This window comes from Dendrobates tinctorius, unplaced genomic scaffold (genome assembly GCF_039654945.1).
Source record: "Dendrobates tinctorius isolate UK_male_01 unplaced genomic scaffold, ASM3965494v1 ptg000258l, whole genome shotgun sequence".
In the NCBI taxonomy this organism is placed as follows: domain Eukaryota; kingdom Metazoa; phylum Chordata; class Amphibia; order Anura; family Dendrobatidae; genus Dendrobates; species Dendrobates tinctorius.
This window is the reverse complement of record NW_027361925.1, coordinates 6,696,131-6,716,235: the sequence shown is the minus strand read 5'-3', so window position 1 is coordinate 6,716,235 and position 20,105 is coordinate 6,696,131. Positions and strand designations below refer to the sequence as shown.

Below are 20,105 nucleotides of genomic sequence, written 5' to 3'. Positions count from 1 at the left end.
AGCAGAAAAAGTCTACAAAGGCATTATTAATAAAACTGCCATGCCATTGTTGTTTTTCATGCCCTTGATAACATTTACTGTTGACCTCTCCAACTGGGTCAACGGCATTGGGAATAGGCATATTGCCCTTCGTGTTAATGCACTTGATTACTTTACCCTTAGCCGCTCCCACTGGCTCAAGGGCACATAGATTAGGTACATTGCTCTTCAGTTTCATGCACTAGATAACTGCATTGTCCAGACGACAACCTTGTTCTCTTCTCCCCTCCAGCCGCTGTTCCTGGCTCAGAGGAGGCAATTTCTTCTGTAGGCATGCAAAATATGATTGCCATGACCCCAGGGACTTTACCCTAACAGGGTCCTATAAAATATAAATGCTTCTGGAGACCATGGGGCCATACCGTGATGGTCACCCCTCCATACCAGGGGGCCATACCTGAAATGATTACCCCTCAAAACCAGGGTGCCATACCTGAAATGGTTACCCTTCCAAACCCAGGGGGGGGGGTCAGCGGCCAGTTTATTAACAACTAACATAAACATTTACAATAAGTATTAAATACACAATTTTATACGACATGAGGGAAGGGTTCTTGGAGCCCCAAAAATTCTGGCTAAATATTTGGCAAAAAACACAAGAACTTAAAAATCCACGTTACCCTCAGCCGTAAACCACCAGCTCAAGGGCACCAAACATCCCGTTCCGGGAAGTACAACCACCAAAAGCTCCCGGGTAAAACCCCGTCCAGTGTTACCCGTCCAGAGCTGTAACCAAAAGCCAGATCCAAAAGCTCCCGGGTAACACCCCGTCCAGAGTTACCCGTCCAGAGCCGTAACCAAAAAGCCAGATCCAAAAGCTCCCGGGTAACACCCCGTCCAGAGTTACCCGTCCAGAGCCGTAACCAAAAAGCCAGATCCAGAATTTTAACTTCCAATTCCTTTTCGCTGATTCAGCGTCAACTCCAAGAACCCCACCCCAGAGGTCCACACTTAATATGGTTACCCCTACTGACAAATTTATAAATAACTTCAAAGGACCCACTAAAAGGAAAACAAATAACTGTTTTTTTTTTTTGTTTTTTTTGTTTTTTTTTTATTTTAAATTCATGTCCTTATTAAAATAAACATAAAATAAACATCAAAGCATAAATAACGTTAACACGGTGGGGGGAGTCCTTGAAGCTCCCAAATCTGGTGATTACCAAACATAGTGAACATAAAATGTACCAACAATTACTCCCAGCCGTTACCCCACCAGCTCGGGAGCACCATAACCACAAGGGTTCCAATGTTCACTTGAATTTCCTGGGGATCCGACAAACCCTTGCCAAAACTCCCCTCCACCTTTCACCAGATCAGAACCATATTGAATTCCAAAAGGAGGAAACCATATCCCAATGGATCCCCAGACCATATTTAACCAACTTCAAGGACCCCTCCAACCGCACAAAATGTGGGATAAGTGAGGGTGAAAATCATGCAGGTTTAGAACCAAGGTATACAACAGGTTAATAATGGAAAATATCCCATAGTAAGGTCCAGGAATAGGCAGAGATGGGCAATGCTGTGTTATATGCTGCAGCAATAAATGAGAAGCCGCCTGCTCCTCTACAGCAGTTACAGACTCTAATCACCAGCTGCGCATAAATGGTAAGAAATATGTAGGTCTAATATAAGCTGCCTGCAGCCATAGGTGTGTGATAGAAAACTGCAAGTTCTGTATCCCAGCCAGTCACTCTACTACATACAACAGACAAGAGACAGAGACAGGATTGAAAACTGGGCCCATGAGGTGTCCTCCAGAGCAATGTGCAGCCTCACACTAGGAGTGCCCACTCACTGCCCGCCATGTGCTGAGTTATTAGTGCCCACTCACTGCCCGCCATGTGCTGAGTTATTAGTGCACACTCACCGCCCGCCATGTGCTGAGTTATTAGTGCCCACTCACTGCCCGCCATGTGCTGAGTTATTAGTGCCCACTCACTGCCCGCCATGTGCTGAGTTATTAGTGCCCACTCACTGCCCGCCATGTGCGGAGTTATTAGTGCCCACTCACTGCCCGCCATGTGCTGAGTTATTAGTGCCCACTCACTGCCCGCCATGTGCTGAGTTATTAGTGCCCACTCACTGCCCGCCATTAGTGCCCACTCAAATGTGCCGAGTTACTCCACGATTATTTATTTTACACATGATAAAACATAATCCATTCAGGCCTGTACTATCCACCATCTTAGGTAATATAAAATAAGCTCTTGGTGGGTATACTCTGATCATGCAACATACGAGGGAGACAATATAAACAGGATGGATATATCCGGCAGGCCAGCATGTAACATAAGAAGACTAAAGGCAGCAATAGCTACAGAAATCAAGCACTAAGCTGGAAGTCATGTCCAGGTTATATGTACAGCCAGGAAAATGACCTGGAGACACAGGATGTCTATACCCAGCGTGATCCGTATATAGCAGAGTGAGGAGTGATATCATGTATACAGACCTGTGGTACAGGTGAAGTATACAGCACAGGAATAGAGCCTTTACACAGATACCACATATAGTGAGTAACCTGGTTACACTGGATCTGCACACCCAGCATCAAAGTATGTAACAGAGATGAGGTCACATACAGATCATCAGACTCCATAACTGGGAAGGGGGGGTAATCAGCACACAGCAGGGTCAGTATACAGTGCACTAACATGAAGTGCAGCCTCTCATCATCATACATATACTATCCCCCGACTGCTCCTCTCACCAGTGTCTCTAAGGCTGTGTGCACACGCTGCGGAAAAGGTGCGGATTCATCCGTGCGGATTTTGTACAATCCGCAGGTGAAACCGCAGGTCAAAAGACCTGCGGTTTTACCTGCGGATTGCTCTGCGGTTTTGCCCTGCGGTTTTTCATCTCCTCAATGGAGGAGATGGCAAACCGCAGGAGAATCCGCAGAAAGAATTGACATGTCAATTCTTTCTGCGGATTGAAAACCGCAGATAATCCGCGCGGAAAATTCCGCACCGTCTGCACTGCGGTTTTTGATTCCCATAGGGAATCATTGTACTGTACACCGCAGCAAAAACTGCTGCGGGTCCGCAGCAGCCAAAACCGCTGCGGAACCGCAGCAAAATCCGCAGCGTGTGCACACAGCCTTAGGCTGAGTGCAGACGGAGTTTTGAGCCCTGCGGATTTTTCCGTGCAGAATGGAAGAAATCCGCAGGTCAAATGACCTGCATTTTTCCTGCGGATTTCTTCCATTTTTCATGCGGTTTTCGTGCGGTTTTCCATCGCGGTTTTCCCCCTGCGGATTTGGTGACAGGGGAGATGGAAAACCGCACAAAAGCGTTTTTTTTTTTACATTGATTTTAAGGCTACTGTACATCATAATGCAGAAACGCAACGTTTCTGCGCGGTAAAATCCGCTGCGGAACCGCTGCAAATCTGCATCGTGTGCACACAGCCTAATACATGTGACTGTCCAGCTCCACCATAGTAATGGCAGACACCGCATGTGTCCCTGCTCTGTCCTATCATACGTAAACCCAGAACTCATGAAGACTCTGTATAATACAGCAGTAATGTGGTATATCAGAAATGTCTGCAGGGTGGTCACACAAAAGCTGCCTCTGCAATAAGTGAGGGGACATGGCAGCTACATGAATTTCTGAGGTAATCTTGATCCCAGATATGATGTAGGAGCTGATACTACCCTAGGACACACTACACCATGTCTGAGGTGAATGCAGAGTAGTATATGAAACATGTCTGCAGGGAGGTCACACGGAAGATCACAGTCTGTGAGGAAAAATGCAGCATGCACATGAGGGACATGGCAGCTACATGAATCGCTGAGGTAATATTAATCCCATACATAATGTAGGAGCTGATACTACACTAGTACATGATGTCTGAGGTGAATGCAGAGTAGTATATGAAACAGGTCTGCAGGGAGGTCACACGGAAGCTCACAGTCTGTGAGGAAAAATGCAGCATGCACATGAGGGACATGGCAGCTACATGAATCGCTGAGGTAATATTAATCCCATACATAATGTAGGAGCTGATACTACACTAGTACATGATGTCTGAGGTGAATGCAGAGTAGTATATGAAACAGGTCTGCAGGGAGGTCACACGGAAGCTCACAGTCTGTGAGGAAAAATGCAGCATGCACATGAGGGACATGGCAGCTGCATGAATTGCTGAGGTAATATTAATCCCATACATAATGTAGGAGCTGATACTACACTGGTACATGATGTCTGAGGGGAATGTGCTCCTATCATCTGTAATGTGAGGTGATAACCCCAGTATTATACTCCCTGACACTGCAGACATGCTTCCTCCTGTTCATCCTGTGCATGAAAGAGAGAGAGAGAGACACAGATTTCCTGTCCTATATAAGCCCCACCGTCCTCACAGTAACCCCCAGGCACAGACATACTGGGCTTCTTACTCTGAAAGCAACATCACTCGTGCTTAAAAAGCTATACCACTACACCAAAAAAGCTGCAGGAGTAAAGGTCCACCCATCCCCAAGTCACGTCCTCCTCCGCCTATGGCTCCAGTGGTTTCTGGAAGGAGGGCAGCCTGAGAGCGCGCGAAGCTCAGAGCAGTGTGTGCAGGGGACCGGGCATGTTGTAGCTGCACGAAGGGGAGAAGAGAGAACTCCCGTTCAGAGGACAAATCCAGGGGGACTGTGCAGAGAGACTGCATCTTGTGAGTACGTGAGACCTGAGCCTGCAGTGACTGGAGAGGTGCGCTCTGATCCCCGTGCAGAGACAGTGACCCCCGTGCGTAGCCCCGGTACCTGCGGTGTTGGTGCAGAGCCCCTGGCTCCTGTTGAGAGACTTATAGAGACACAGAGCCCTTGATTTCTGCGGAGAGACTGTTTAGTTTTGGAGCATAGACTCAGAGCAGGGGACACCCGGAATGCCTTGTGTTCCATATGTCTTTCTTCATTAACCCCTTTCTGACATAAGACGTACTATCTCGTCCATGGGACCCGGGCCCCTATGCCCATGGACAGACAGGATAGTACGTCTAGCGCGATCACCTGCGCTCACGGGGGGAGCGCAGCTGATCGCAGCCAGGTGTCAGCTGATTATCACAGCTGACACCCGGCACTATGTGTCAGGGGTGGTCACGGTCCGCCCCCGACATGTTAACCCCTTGCACACCGCGATCAAACACGATCGCGGTGTACCGGGGGTTAAAGGGAAGCATCGGCAGGGAGGAGGCTCCCTCCGTGCTTCTCTGAGCCCCCCCCAGAAGCGCAATGTGCAGCGCTGCTGCAGGGGCCTCCTTCCCTGCAGGTCCCCGGATCCAAGATGGTGACGGGGACCTTCGGGGGCCTGCAGGGAGCTGGCTTCCTCAGTGCCTGCAAAGCGCAGGCATGAGGAAAGCCTGTGCAGTGCCTGTGACAGATGGCTGATCTGTCACAGTGATCTGTGATGTGACAGATCAGCGATCTGTCACAGGACAGTGATGTCCCCCCTGGGACAATGCAATAAAATTTAAAAAAAAAAGTGTAAAATTAATTTAAAAAAAATCGCTAAATAAATTAAAAAAAAAAATATTCCCTAATAAATCCATTGTTTGGAAATAAAAAAAATAAATAAAAGTGCACATATTTGGTATCGCCGCATCCGTAACGACCCGCCCTATAAAACTGTCCCATTAGTTAACCCCTTTAGTGAACCCCTTAAAAAATAAAACTAAGAAACGAAGCAAAAAATAATGATTTATCATCATACCACCGAACAAAAAGTGCAATAACGCGCGATCAAAAAGATGCATATAAATATCCATGGTACCGCTGAAAACGTCATCTTGTCTCGCAAAAAACGAGCTGCTATACAGCATCAAAAGCGAAAAAATAAAAAAGTTATAGTTCGCAGAATAAAGCGATGCAAAAATAATTATTTTTTATATAAAATTGTTTTCATTGCATAAAAGCGCCAAAACATAAAAAAAGACATAAATGAGGTATCGCTGTAACCATACTGACCCAAAGAATAAAACCGCCTTATCAATTTTACCGCACACGGAACGGTGTATGCGCACCCCCCAAAAGAAATTCATGAAACGCTGGTTTTTGTTCATTCTGCATCCCAAAAATCGGAATAAAAAGCGATCAAAAAAGTCACGCGCCCGAAAATGGTACCAATAAAAATGTCAACTCGTCTCGCTAAAAATAAGACCTCACATGACTCGGTGCGTCAAAATACGGAAAAATTATAGGTCTCAAAATGTGGTGATGCAAAAACTATTTTTACAATAAAAAGCGTCTTTTAGCGTGCGACAGCTGCCAAAAATAAAAACCCGCCATAAATAGTAAATCAAACCCCCCGTTATCACCCCCTTAGTTAGGGAAAAATAATAAAGTTAAAAAAAAATGTATTTATTTCCATTTTCCCATTAGGGTTAGGGTTAGGGCTAGAGTTAGGGCTAGGGTTAGGTTTAGGGCTAGGGGTGTGTTGGGGTTAGGGTTGGAGTTAGAATTGGGGGTTTCCACTGTTTGGGCACATCAGGTGCTCTCCAAACGCAACATGGCGTCTGATCTCAATTCCAGCCAATTCTGCGTTGAAAAAGTCAAATGGTGCTCCTTACCTTCCAACCTTTGCCATGTGCCCAAACAGTGGTTTACCCCCACATATGGGGTATCAGCCTACTGAGGACAAATTGCAAAACAACTTTTGGGGTCCAATTTATCCTGTTACCCTTAGGAAAATAAAAAATTGGGGGCAAAAATATCATTTTTGTGGAAAAAAATATGATTTTTTTATTTTCACGCCCGGACGTTAAAAAACTTCTGTGAAGCACTTGGGGGTTCAAAGTGCTCACCACACATCTAGATAAGTTCCATGGGGGGGTCTAGTTTCCAAAATGGGGTCACTTGTGGGGAGTTTCAACAGTTTAGGCACATCAGAGGCTCTCCAAACGCGACATGACACCCGCAAACCATTCCATCAAAGTCTGCATTCCAAAACGTCACTACTTCCCTTCCGAGCCCCGACGTGTCCCCATACAGTATTTTTCTCCCACATATGGGGTATCAGCGTACTCAGGACAAATTGGACAACAACTGTTGGGGTCCAATTTCTCCTGTTACCCTTGGGAAAATAAAAAAATTGGGGACTAAAAGATCATGTTTGTGGAAAAAATATGATTTTTTTATTTTCATGCCTGGGCGTTATAAGCTTCTATGAAGCACTGGGGGTTCAAAGTGCTCACCACACATCTAGATAAGTTTCTTAGGGGGTCTAGTTTCCAAAATGGTATCATTTGTGGGGGGTTTCCACTGTTTAGGCACATCAGGGGCGTCCGATCCCAATTCCAGCCAAAAAAGTCAAATGGCGCTGCTTCTCTTCTGAGCTCTGCCATGCGCCCAAATAGTGGTTTACCCCCACATATGGGGTATCAGTGTACTCAGAACAAATTGCACAATAACTTTTGGGGTCCTATTACTCTTGGAAAAATAAAAATTGAGGGTGAAAAGATGATTTTTGTGGAAAAAATATGATTTTTTAATTGTACGGCTGTACGTTATAAACTTCTGTGAAGCCCTTGTGAGTTCAAAGTTCTCACCACACATCTAGATAAGTTCCTTAGGGGGTCTAGTTTCCAAAATGGGGTCAGTTGTGGGGGGTTTCCACTGTTTAGGTACATCAGGGGCTCTACAAACGTGACATGGCGTCCGATCTGAATTCCAGACAATTTTGCATTGAAAAAGTCAAGCGGCGCTCCTTCCCTTCTTAGCTCTGCCATGCGCAGAAAGTGGTTCCCCCCCACAAATCAGGTATCAGCGTACTCAGGACAAATTGCACAATAACTTTTGCAGTCTAATTTCTCCTGTTACCCTTGGTAAAATAAAAAAAAATTGGACCTGAATTAATTTTTTTTGTGAAAAAAAGTTAAATGTTCATTTTTTTTTTAAACATTCAAAAAATTCCTGTGACGCACCTAAAGGGTTAATAAACTTCTTGAATGTGGTTTTGAGCACCTTAAGGGGTGCAGTTTTTAGAATGGTGTCACTTTTGGGGATTTTCTATCATATAGACCCCTCAAATTGACTTCAAATGTGATGTGGTCCGTAAAAATAAAATGGTGTTGCAAAAATGAGAAATCGCTGGTTAACTTTTAACCCTTATAACTTCCTAACAAAAAAAAATATTGGTTCCAAAATTGTGCTGATGTAAAGTAAACATGTGGGAAATGTTACTTATCAAGTTTTTTGTGTGCTATATCTCTGTGATTTAAGGGCATAAAAATTCAAAGTTGGAAAATTGCAAAATTTTTGCCAAATTTCCGTTTTTTTCCACAAATAAACGCAAGTTATTTGAATGAAGTTTTACCAGTAACATGAAGTACAATATGTCATGAGAAAACAAAGTCAGAATCACCGGGATCCATAGAAGCGTTCCAGAATTATTACCTCATAAAGGGACATTTGTCAGAATTGTAAAAATTGGCCCGGTCATGAACGTGCAAACCACCCTTGGGGGTAAAGTGGTTAACCCCCGAGACCCCTGTTGTGGGTCATTAGAGACTGCAGAGCCTGCAGCGACTAGAGAGATGAGAAGTGCTGACGGCGCCGACGCGGGAGAAGACGACCCTACATGCAAGTACTCAGCAGACTGATAAGTTCCAAGAACACCTGTTTCTAACTGTTATTCTTTTTGACTGCTTGATATACTGCTTTAAAACCAGTTTAACCCCCACTGCTTTCTCCCTGTGAGGAATATCATATCCCTGTAAATAAAACCCTTTAACTTTTAATCTGTCTTGGTTCCGTGGTGACATATCAGCACCTGCACGTTTATTACACCATCACTCTCTGTACTGACTTCCGATACTGTGCCCTCACTTTCTTTAATGAACCCCCATAGTGTACTCTCAGTCTTCATAATGACCCTCTATACTGTGCCCTGACTCTGTATACTGACCACCCATACTGTGCCTTCACTCCGTAATGACACTCTATACCGTGCCCACACACTCTATTTTGTCCACCCATACTGCCACACTGTGCCCTCACTCTGTAAACACCCCCCTATTCTGTGACCTCACTCTCTATACTGATTCCTATTTTGTGCCTTCACTCTATACTGATCCTTTATGCTGTGTGCTCACTATACAAACACTGTGCCTGAATTGTTTTCCTAACCCCCTATATTGTGCCCTCACTCTTTATACTGACCTCCATATTGTACACTCACAATCTAAAATGACCCACTATACTGTGCCCTAGTTCTTAATAATGACCCCCATACTGTTTCTTTACTCTCTATACTGTACTACTATACTGACTACCTTATACTTCCTCCATACATGTGCCTTCACTCTCTAAACTGATCCCCTATACTGTGCCTTCACGTTACTGACTACCCATGCTGTGCTCTTCCTCTCTACACTGCCTTAATACTGTTCCCTTACTATCTATACTGCTTCCCTACTGTGCCCTCACTTCCTTCACTTCTTTTTGACCTTCTGTACTGTGCCATCATTCTCTATACATCCCCCTATACTGTGCCCTCACTCTCCATAATGATCCACATACTGTGATTTCACTTTCTTTACTGACTCTTCTTACTGTGCCATCACTGTCTATACTGACCCCCATACTGTGCTTTCATGCTATATACTGATCTATATACTGTGCCCTCATTCTTTACTGCTCCTACACTGTGTCCTCACTCTATATTGACCTCCCATACTGTGCCCTCACTCTCTATACTGCTCTCCATACTGTGCCCTCACTCTATATTGCCCCATACACTGTGTTCTCACTCTATACTGCCCTCCATTCTGTGCCCTCACTCTCTATACTGACTCCCCATAATGTGCCCTCACTATACTGAACCCTCATACCGTGTCATCACTCTCTATCTTGACTCTCTCATACTGTTCCCTAACTCTCTATACTGTCCATATTGTGCTGTCACTCTCAATACAGAGCCCTTCTCCCGGTCTATAGTAAAAAGCAGCTTCAATCGTCATCTCTATAAGAGCTTGCCGTCTACCGAATCCTATCTCTTCTTCTCTACTGTGGCGCTGATTGGAGCTCCTCTGACCTCCGCACACTCAGAAGTTCATTTGCATTCATGTCTTAAAGACACAAATACAAATGAATACATTTTTTTCACCTCTGTCCTGGCGCTGTCCTACACATCAAATCTCTGGTGCCTGGTAGCAACTACAGATATGGCTGTCATATCTCTTGATCAGATTGCTTGCTTATTGCCAATGACTGCACTGTTTTACACAATTTATGTGACAAGTAATGGTACGTCATAAATTTACACTAAATTTCTAATAATCCTTTCGAAAAATGTGTCACCTTTCATAGAGCTGGATGAACATGGCAACAAGAGACCCTATCCTTACACTTGGTACAACTTCTCATATCCCTCATATGGCGCCCATAAAATAATAAAGCTTATATTCACCTCTCGTGCTGGTGCCGCAGTGTCGGTGTAAGGAGGTGACAGAGGCCATCATATGCCTCCCCCTCTTTCCATAGTGTTTATGGCTGTTAATGTATTCATGTAATGTTGCTGTAATGTGTATGCACGTCATATGTGTTGTGTATAGGATCAGGGATAGAATAGGATAGAAGGTAGCAGTAGCATAGGACAGTAGTGGGCATAGAATAGTGGGGCATACTAGAGGTAGAGAATGAGAGTGTTAGAATAGCATAGTTAGTATAAGGAGTTTTCCAGGCTGGGAGGAGTTACAGATGGGTGTAGTACAGAACAGTGGGATATACTGATGGGACTTCCTGGTTAGTGAGCAGAGCCTGGGCAGCCATGCCCAGGGCAAGAAGTAGCAATGCAGCAGTGAAAGAAGTCAGATAGCTGTGGGGGTGAAGTTGCTGAGGCAAGAAGTGAGCCCAGGCTGAGCAGCATGCAAGTAGTCACCATCTTAAACAGTAACCATTCCAAGGAAGATCCGGGGCCTACGGCCGGGATTAGGTGAAGCTGAGATGGTGAGCCTTTTACCTTTTCCTACTGAAACCGGACAAGGGGAATGGGAGGAAGCTTGTGGACCTAAGGGCATGGACGCCGAAGAAGGGACAGAGATTATCCAGCAAGGCAGAGATTGCCGGGAAAGACAGAGAATGTAAGATGGGACAGGGATTGTCCAGTGAGGCAAACATTGCCAGGATGGGACAGAGATTGTCCAGCGAAGCAGAGATTGCCAGGATGGGACAGAGATTGTCCAGCAAAGCAGAGATTGCCAGGATGAGACAGAGATTGTTCAGTGAGCAGAGATTGCCAGGATGGGACAGAGATTGTCCAGCAAAGCAGAGATTGCCAGGATGGACAGAGATTGTCCAGCGAGGTAGGGAATGCCAGGATGAGGCAGAGCTTGCAGGAAAAATGGAAATCTCCAGGAATGTCATTGCATGAGAACTGTGTTACATCTGTAATAAGAACCCTGTTGCTAAGTAAAGTTGAACTGTTAAGCATGGACATAGATTCTGGAGTCATGTGTGAGAACCGGGAATCTGGAGCTGGGATGGCTAAACCAGAAGGAACCCTCGAATCTAAAGTAAGTGTTCTACTTTATGTTTCCTTTGTGAGGTGCCAGGGTGTGGGAATGCAACAGCACCTTGCCACAACCACCACCATGGCCTCTTCACATCAGCACTCAGTCTCCCAGGGCTCTTGTGCCATTGTTGTGACACTGTCCCTGCCTCCTATCGAATTGAGCAGGAAGCGGAAGTCTGAGAGCAGCTGCTGCCCAGAATTCCCCTTTATGTTTGATTTGTCCCAAGGTGGGAACAGTGACACCAGTGCTGATTGGGCACCAGCGTCACAACAATCGCATGAGGGCCCGGGACTGTGACTGCCGACACCTCGTGAATGGCACCGGCACGGGAGGTGAGTATAAGCTTAATTATTTAATCAGTGCCAAACTTTTGATCAAGAAGGGGTTGTCCTAGTAGTGGACAACCCCTTTAAATTCCAGGCTCAAACCTGTTTTCAATCACACTTGTATTGTAGACCTATTTTTTGATCTATTAGCGTAAGTCACTGACCCCAGTACCATCTGTACTAAATTTATACAGCATGAATAAAAGGGTAGAATTCCAAAAAGTGAATCAAAAGAGCATGATCAAGCAAGAGTGTCTGATATTCATGGCCACCAAAGAGTTAGCGTTCCTCTACGTTATCCACCACTGTAAACTGCAGGTTGTACATGGTCACCTTTATTATAGCTCACCTCTATGGCAGTAAATACTAATATTAATCTTTATTTATTTACAAATTGGTACATTGGCAGAGAAATCAGACATTACAGAGTAATAAACAAATCAAACATTAGGAGTTAGGGTCCTGCTCACAAGAGCTTACAAGTAAATGGGGCAGAAAGAATCTCAGAGCAACAAGCATCAGGACTCTGCTCATTTAGTCCATGTCTAGCCATAAACATTTGTTGGTTACATCTCATGATATCAGATGGTGGAGCCTTTGATGACCCCCTTCAGGACTTTTAGGCCAGTGTCTGGCTTGTAGAACTTTGCAGCACCATTATAAAAGATATTATCATCATTAATCATTTATTTGTACAGATCACTGATTCAGTATTATCTCTCCTGGCAACTTTTGAATTAACAAATTCTGATGTTAGTAATGTCTATGAACCAGTTGTGTATGACATCATCAGTTGCTTGAATATACGGGATATGAATTTAGACTATCTGATTTATATTGCATCACATTGATCAGACAGACATTGATCAGCCATAACATTAAAACTACTGATAGGTGAAGTTAATCCGTGTCTGTCACTATATACTATACACAGCCAGCCAAAGCACAACATACTGTGACAACATATACCTCAGTTGCTGTTCCTAGATTTCCACTCCTGCTGCTTCACAACAGGAATCCATCTTACATTGCTCCTTATATATCTTCATCCAGAATGACATAAGATAACAGATCCAAGATTTCCCCTTCCCCTCCTCTCCTAATGTTATCCCGGAGCTCAGAAGCAGGAAGCCTACCTCAGTTATCAAGCTAGTGAGATGACAGCAAGACCCTCCCAGAGTCTTCTATTTTTCTTTATAGGATTTTTTATCACTCAATTTGATTTTTAAAATTGTTTTCCTAAATATATACATTTGAGAAAAATTGCTGTATATATTTTTTCCTCCATTTTCTTCCATGAAGTTCTGCAGGAAGAGATAGGTCCTCTTTAAGGTGGCTATACATATTACCAAATATTTCAGTGGGACTGTTAGACCATCTTATGTGTATTGGGTGCCCTCATCTTTCCCTGGAGGGAAGATGTCTATTGTATGGCCTTCAGAGGTCTTATGGCTTCCAGGCTTCAAAGAGTCAGCTGGTTTGGTGATACAAGGAGAGTCTTCATGACATTAGCCAGCTTTTTTAATTTCCAATGCAATATACTGTATATGTAATATACTGATAAATACATAGACGACTATTGTACCTAGACACTATAGTCTCAGCACCTTAGCTCGACTTATATATTTTATTCTCTAACAGCATTATTCCCACCAAGTCTTATACTGTCATAAACTCCACATTTCTCTGGCTCGGACAGACCTGCATATCATGCTATATGTGATAGCAGTATAAGTAAGGTCGCCTACTCCATTATTGTCATCTGTGAGGTCTGTTGTTCATTTCCATCTTTTTTTCTCACAATCCTAAAATATTTCCGCAATTTGTAATATCCATATCAAATAAATGGTAGGTTTTTTTAAAGTGCACTTAATACTAGGACATGTGGACATGAATTAGGGGATATTTTATATATACATAAATTTTGCCTGAGTTGCCACCCAATCTGATGTGGCAACTCAAGTGACGGCAAACATGCAGAGATTCATTAAGAGAACTGAATGACCAAACATAATGAGAGCGAAAAACTTTTTGGGGGCCTATAAGATAGTCTAGTTCATAGATACTTGTTTTAGAAGCAAACTCACATGTTATAATGCCTTGAAAATGTTTTCATACCCCCATCAACTTTTCCACAGTTTTTCACATTACACCCACAAACTTAAATGTATTTTATTGCGATTTTATGTGATATACTGTATCAACTCAAAGTAACAAGTATATGTGAAGTGTGAAGGAAATGATACATGGTTTTCTAATTATTTTGAAAACATAAATCTAAAAATTGTGACTTGAATTTCTAAGTCAATACTTTGTAGGACCTCCTTTTGTTACAATTACTCTTGCAAGTCTTTTGGGGTATGTCTTTACCAGCTTTGCACAGTTAGGTGCTGAAAATTTAGTTTCATTCGTCTTTGAAAACTAGCTCTCTCTTAGGCCTCTTTCACACTTCAGTTTTCTACAATCAGTCACAATCCGCCAGGTTTTGAAAAAAACGGATCCGCAATTTTCTTTTGAGGATCCGTTTTTTTCCCCTTTGACTTCCATTAATGGCGGATTGTGACGGATTGCCGTCCGTTGCATCCGTTTTTTTTGCGGATCCGCCAAAAGTTGCTGTCCGTCACCATCCTCAAAGATTTCAAAACGGAGCTTGCAACGTTTTTTCCTCTGGCGGATCCTCCAGACACTGATTTAACCCGAAATTCTTTCTGGGTGCCGGACAAAAAAAAAATTCTCTCTCTCTCTCCTTTTCCAGGCTGCGATTCCTTTAAAATTCTTCATTTGTCGGATCCGTCAAAAAAACGGACGGGTGGCATCCGTTGTCATCAGTACTACAACGGATCCGCCATCCGTCCTTTTGGCGGATTATGACTGATACAAAAAACTGAAGTGTGAAAGAGGCCTTAGTGAGATTTGATAGAGGCATCTGTGAACAGACATTTACAGGTCTTGCCTCAGAATCTCAGTGGCATTTAGGTCTGGACTTTGAATGGGCCATTCACATACATGAATATGCTTTGATCTAGATTATTCTATTGTTGCACTGACTGTATGTTTAGGGTCATTGTCCTGCTGATAGGTCAACTTACGCCTCAGTCTCAAATCTTTTACAGCCTCTAACAGGTTTTCCCCCAGGATTGCCCTGTTTTCAGCGCCATCCTTATTCCCATCAACTCTGGCCAACTACCCTGTCCCTGCTGAAGAAAATGAGCATGATGCTGCCACCACTATATTTGATGGTTGGGATGTTGTTTTGAGAGCGATATGCAGTGATAGTTTTCCCGACACACGTAGCATTTTGCATTTGGCTTGAAAATTTCTATTTCGGTCTCATTTGACCAGACAACCTTCTTCCACATGTTAGCGGCTTTTTCCAACTGCAAATGGGACTACTTATGGCTTCCTTTCAAAAATGGTTTGCCACTTTTCCATATAGGCCAGATTTGATGAGTATATGATGAATAGTTGTACTGTGAACAGATTCTTCCTCCTGAGATATGAATCTTTGCAGCTCCTCCAGAGTGACCATGGGCCTCTTGGCTGCTTCACTATTTACTGCTATCCATGCTTGGGATGTCAGATTATTGGACAGACATGTCTTGGAAGGTTTGCAGTTGTGCCATACTCCTTCCATTTTTGGACGATGAATTGAACAGTGGTCCATAAGATGTTCAAAGCTTGGGATATTTTTTATAGCTTAGTCCTGCTTTACTCTTTTCCACAACTTTATCTCTGATCTCTCTGGGGTATTCCTTGGTTTTCATGATGCTATTTGATCCCTAATGTTCTCAAACAAACCTCTGAGGCCTTCACATAACAGCTGTAGTTATACTGAGAATAAATTACACACAGGTGGACTCAGTTCACTAATTATGACTCCTCTAGTGAATTCTGAAGGTAGTTGGTCACTCAGGATTTTATTTAGGGATATCATACTACAGGGGGCTCAAGAGACATGCAAGTCACAATTTAAGATTTATATTTTTGAAATAATTAGAAAAACATGTATTATATCCTTTACACTTCACAAATAATTGCTATTTTGTATTGGTATATCACATAAAATACTAATAAAATTTGGGGTGTAATGTGACAAAATGTGAAAAAGTTCATGAGGTATGAAAACTTTTTCAAGACACTGTATGTTAAGAAAATAGCATGACAAAAGTGACAATATGTAAAAATTGAAAACAGACTTCTAAAATTTAACAAATACAAATAAATCTTTACTAAAAATTGCATGAAGCTGACAAATGTGAAAATATTGTCTTAAAATGTGCCACAAGCCATTATCGAATGGGGTGGCAACCTAACAACTGTTCTGTATCTAACTAAAATCGCTCAAAGTCAAGAATATCCCCTATGCTATAGTGAATATCAAAATAGGCAAAATAAATACATAAATAATATATTCGCCAAAATGGCATAGAACTTTCTAATGCTCAGCAGAACAAGGTAATAGTAATAGTAGTGATAATCATTCAGAACAACAAGTGTATATAGCGATACTGTGCAAAAAGTGTTAGGTAAACATATCAAATGGATGGTGAAAAACTGTGGCTTCCTCAGGAGAATTTGTGGTGATACATGTTGGTTCACTTTGCTGATTTTCCCCATCCCATGTCATCCCATTACTTCAACAATACACCTTTTCTATAGGTTTTCTGCTCCTTATATTGTATTCCTTTATATATGTTTATCTAGCAGTTTTTTATTGCTGTATTCACTGGTTATTCTGTATGGTTTTTACCAATTCTACTATCACCTTCTACTGTTGAACATCAGTAGAGTGCATAGTAATATTTATTTTGTCTATCTTGATATTCTTTATAGGATATATGGGTTATAGCTGGGGTTCTTGACAATTATTGCTAATGGTCCACAATCAGATTAAATCCTACTGGTTATTATCAGTAACTCATGATAGGTTTGAATTGTTTTTAACCTTAATCAGCAGGCTTTATGTAATTTTCAATAAAGAATTATTGGTTCAATATTTGGTATATATCGTAAATCCTCACACACCATCTTTTTTCTGCTGTTATACATGTACTGTAGCGTTAGGTGTACAATCCAAAAGTGAACGATGTCAACACTGCTCATCTAGCAGCTTAACCTCACAACAAGATTATACATCCAAGTGATCAACTAATTATACTTCGGTGGTGCACAAAAAAAATAGAAGAGTCTTAGATATATCTTCTTAAAATTCAATTGCGGCATATGGTCTACGGATGTTTCCTTGTCTTTTATGACGCATTCTCAGTCCCTGATGAAGTATCATGGATGGCGTGAAGCTGCAATTGGCCATGGGCTATTTATTTCTATTATGTGTCTTAGTTACGGGCTTCCAAAAAGATTTATACACCTACAATTAGTGAGTACCGCAATTGAATTCCTTTTAAAAAGTAGCCTTATGGCTACTGAAGACACATATTTGTTTGGATTTGCGCCAGCCCTTTCTGTGAGTTTCCCAAGTCACAATTGATAGGTCTGCCCAGATTTGTGGAGTGAGACTCTCACGACTTTCTGGATAGGTGGGGCTTACAATGACGGTCTGTTGATAAAATTTGAAAACGTACTAATAACTGTAGAGTCCAGATAAAAGTTGCATTAATAGCAACAATCTTCGTTTTCTTCAGAATGCCAGTGCTCTCATTGCCTGCCAAGGAAATATAATCCATCAGTCCAATAACATTGACTTCAGAGCTCATACAAATTCTGAACATATTAAGAGACACCAGAATGGAAAATCTGCTGCATATTGGACCATTGTGAACACGTCATTAAGACATGATCTTCAGTTATCGGCAGTGCTTTGCTGAAGGTGTAGGTATTGCAATTTAGGAAGCTATGGTGGAGGCATTACTTTTAGTAACATATGTTAAAATCCTAAATAGATGATTAACATTGATCATTTAAATACCTATGTTATGTTTGCTTGACTTTATTTAAAAAAATATCATGTAAGTGTCTTCTCACCTCGTCTGGTTCTTGAAGACCGTGGTATGCTGGATCGATAATCAGATCGTCGATGGGAGTTTTTGATTCCTTCATAAGGGAAATCTACAAAAGAAAAAATACACATATTTATTATTTACGTGTTAATTATGCCGAACATTGACAAGCAGTTTTTACATGGCAAGCTACATCAGTGGGACTTTTTTATATGTTATGTTGAATATTTCCAACATAAAGAGTTAAAATTAACAGGTTCTCCAGTCTTCGTTTTTCATACCTTCTCTAGTAGAGGATCATTTCCATTTCTAAATTGTTGTGTATTTTCTATGTGCAAGACAGCATCATGAACCGTGAGGAAAAAGATATCAGGCTTGATGGTGTCATCAAAGAAATTGCAGACCTCCAGTTTCTTAAACATATTATCTGAGTAAAAGAAAGATATGATTATTTCCCAATGACCAGGGTTCTCAGAGGACCGTGGCATTTAATTTGTGGAGTTAAACCTTTATTAATGTATTACATACAAAACAGAGAATATTTCTATGGACTACTGCCAGGGGCTGGCTGGCACTTTTCAGCCTGGGGGCAATCACAAGGCAATGTGGTGACCCTCTTTTCCCCTACTTATCTCTGGCCATTGCATTAAAGTAGCAGAGAGGCTGGTACTAGATATGGGAACAGTAAGGAGCTTGCTGCATAGATATGGGAGCAGAACCAAGCTTACTCCAGAGATATGGGAGCAGAATCAAGCTTAAGGCCCCGTCACACACAGCGAGATTGCTATCGAGATCACTGATTTTGTGACGCATCAGCGATCTCACCTGCGATATCGCTGTGTGTGACATGCATCAGTGACTGGCCCCCCGCTGGGTATCGCTGATCGTTCAGGAATGTCCTGGGTCATTTCTTGATCGTTGGTCTCCCTCTGGCCAGCGCGCATCGCTGCGTGTGGCAGCAGACCAACGATCAGTGAGCTCCCAGCGCTGTAAGCATTTACATTTGGATACTCTCTGGGTCAGACAATGGGCATCCGACTCAACCTGTCTAAAAGTCTGATACGGATCTACAAACTTCTTCATCCTCCTTCTTGCATTCCAAAATGGGGGACCCGGAAGGACTCAAGGGGGGGATTCAGATATCTCATCCTCTTCCCCTTTTAAACTACTTGCTGTCCCTATTCCCTTTTTCCTCTTCTGCCTTCCCCTCTCTTCTCTTTCGCTATCGTTTCACCTTTATAAAATATGCTCTTTATACTTCAATTTTCTTTTTTTTATTTTATTTTTATTTTATTACTGTGCATAATCTAGTTGTCATTATGACTATGTATATCTTCTTCTGGTTGTACTGATATTTCTATTAACAAGTGCCATTATGCCGAAGGGGTAATTTGATAATTTGTCAGTATTAACTATGTAACTACTTATTGTTGTTCTACTTGTCTCAAGACTATACTGGGTCATGTTATCATTAGAAGACATGATTCCATTCCTACATTGTTTATTCACTTCTTTCATTCAATAAAACATGATTTACACAAAAATTACTGTGCTACGTCACACTGAATTCATCATTTGCATTCCCCCGTCCTCTCCCCCACTTCATCAATTGTAGTCCCCCCACTTTAATTTTAAGTCCTCTTACTTCATCCATTGCAGTCCCCTATCACCCCATCTGCAGTGCCCCGACATCATTTGCAGCCCCCTATCCCCCTTCCATTTCATTATGTGCAGTCCTCCCTCAGACACACTTCATCATGTCGAAACAATCACTGACCTCAGGGAGACCAGTCAAAGAAAACACTGCGGCAGCCGGCAAAGGCGCTCAATCACAGTGAAATCCTAGGTGCAATGCTCCCTGGGAAATACGAATATGCAAATAAAGTCCGTGGAGCCTCATTTAAGAGTCTCAAACATGGGACTAGCCAGATCTTCCTCCAGGGAAGGACCTGTGAAGGGTTAATACTAAAATCAGAGCTGAAGTTTCGTTTTGTCCATTCTCTGAAGGTTTCTGTTTTCCGTTTTTGTTGCTGTAAGATAAATTTTTGTAATTGGCATGGGCTGTCATGAAACCAGACTGTTCCCATCAGGTGCAAAGATAAGGGAGGCGGGGGGGTAAAACTCTGAAGAATATGCCATTATACTACTTTCTATTTGGATACGGACATATATGTAGTTTCCAGTTTTCTTGCAATATTATTGGCTTACAAAGTGAAATGATGCTATTGGTACTTGAGAACATTGCATAATTAAGCAAAAGATTATAAAAGAT

The 20,105-nt window shown here is 42.4% G+C and overlaps 1 protein-coding gene across 1 annotated transcript in view; it reads right to left on the bottom strand.

Annotated features, from left to right (window-relative positions):
- Positions 1–15,973: 15,973 nt before the first annotated feature.
- The window catches only part of LOC141069338 (pendrin-like), a 195,878-nt gene continuing 191,746 nt past the window's right edge, over positions 15,974–20,105 (bottom strand). Inside the window, exons 18-20 of the mRNA XM_073558816.1 lie at positions 18,115–18,260; positions 17,859–17,942; positions 15,974–17,538 (exon numbers count right to left, since the gene is read on the bottom strand). Coding sequence (XP_073414917.1) covers positions 17,515–17,538; positions 17,859–17,942; positions 18,115–18,260 — 254 coding nt within the window. The 3' untranslated portion in view covers positions 15,974–17,514. The remainder of the gene's footprint in view (positions 17,539–17,858; positions 17,943–18,114; positions 18,261–20,105) is intronic.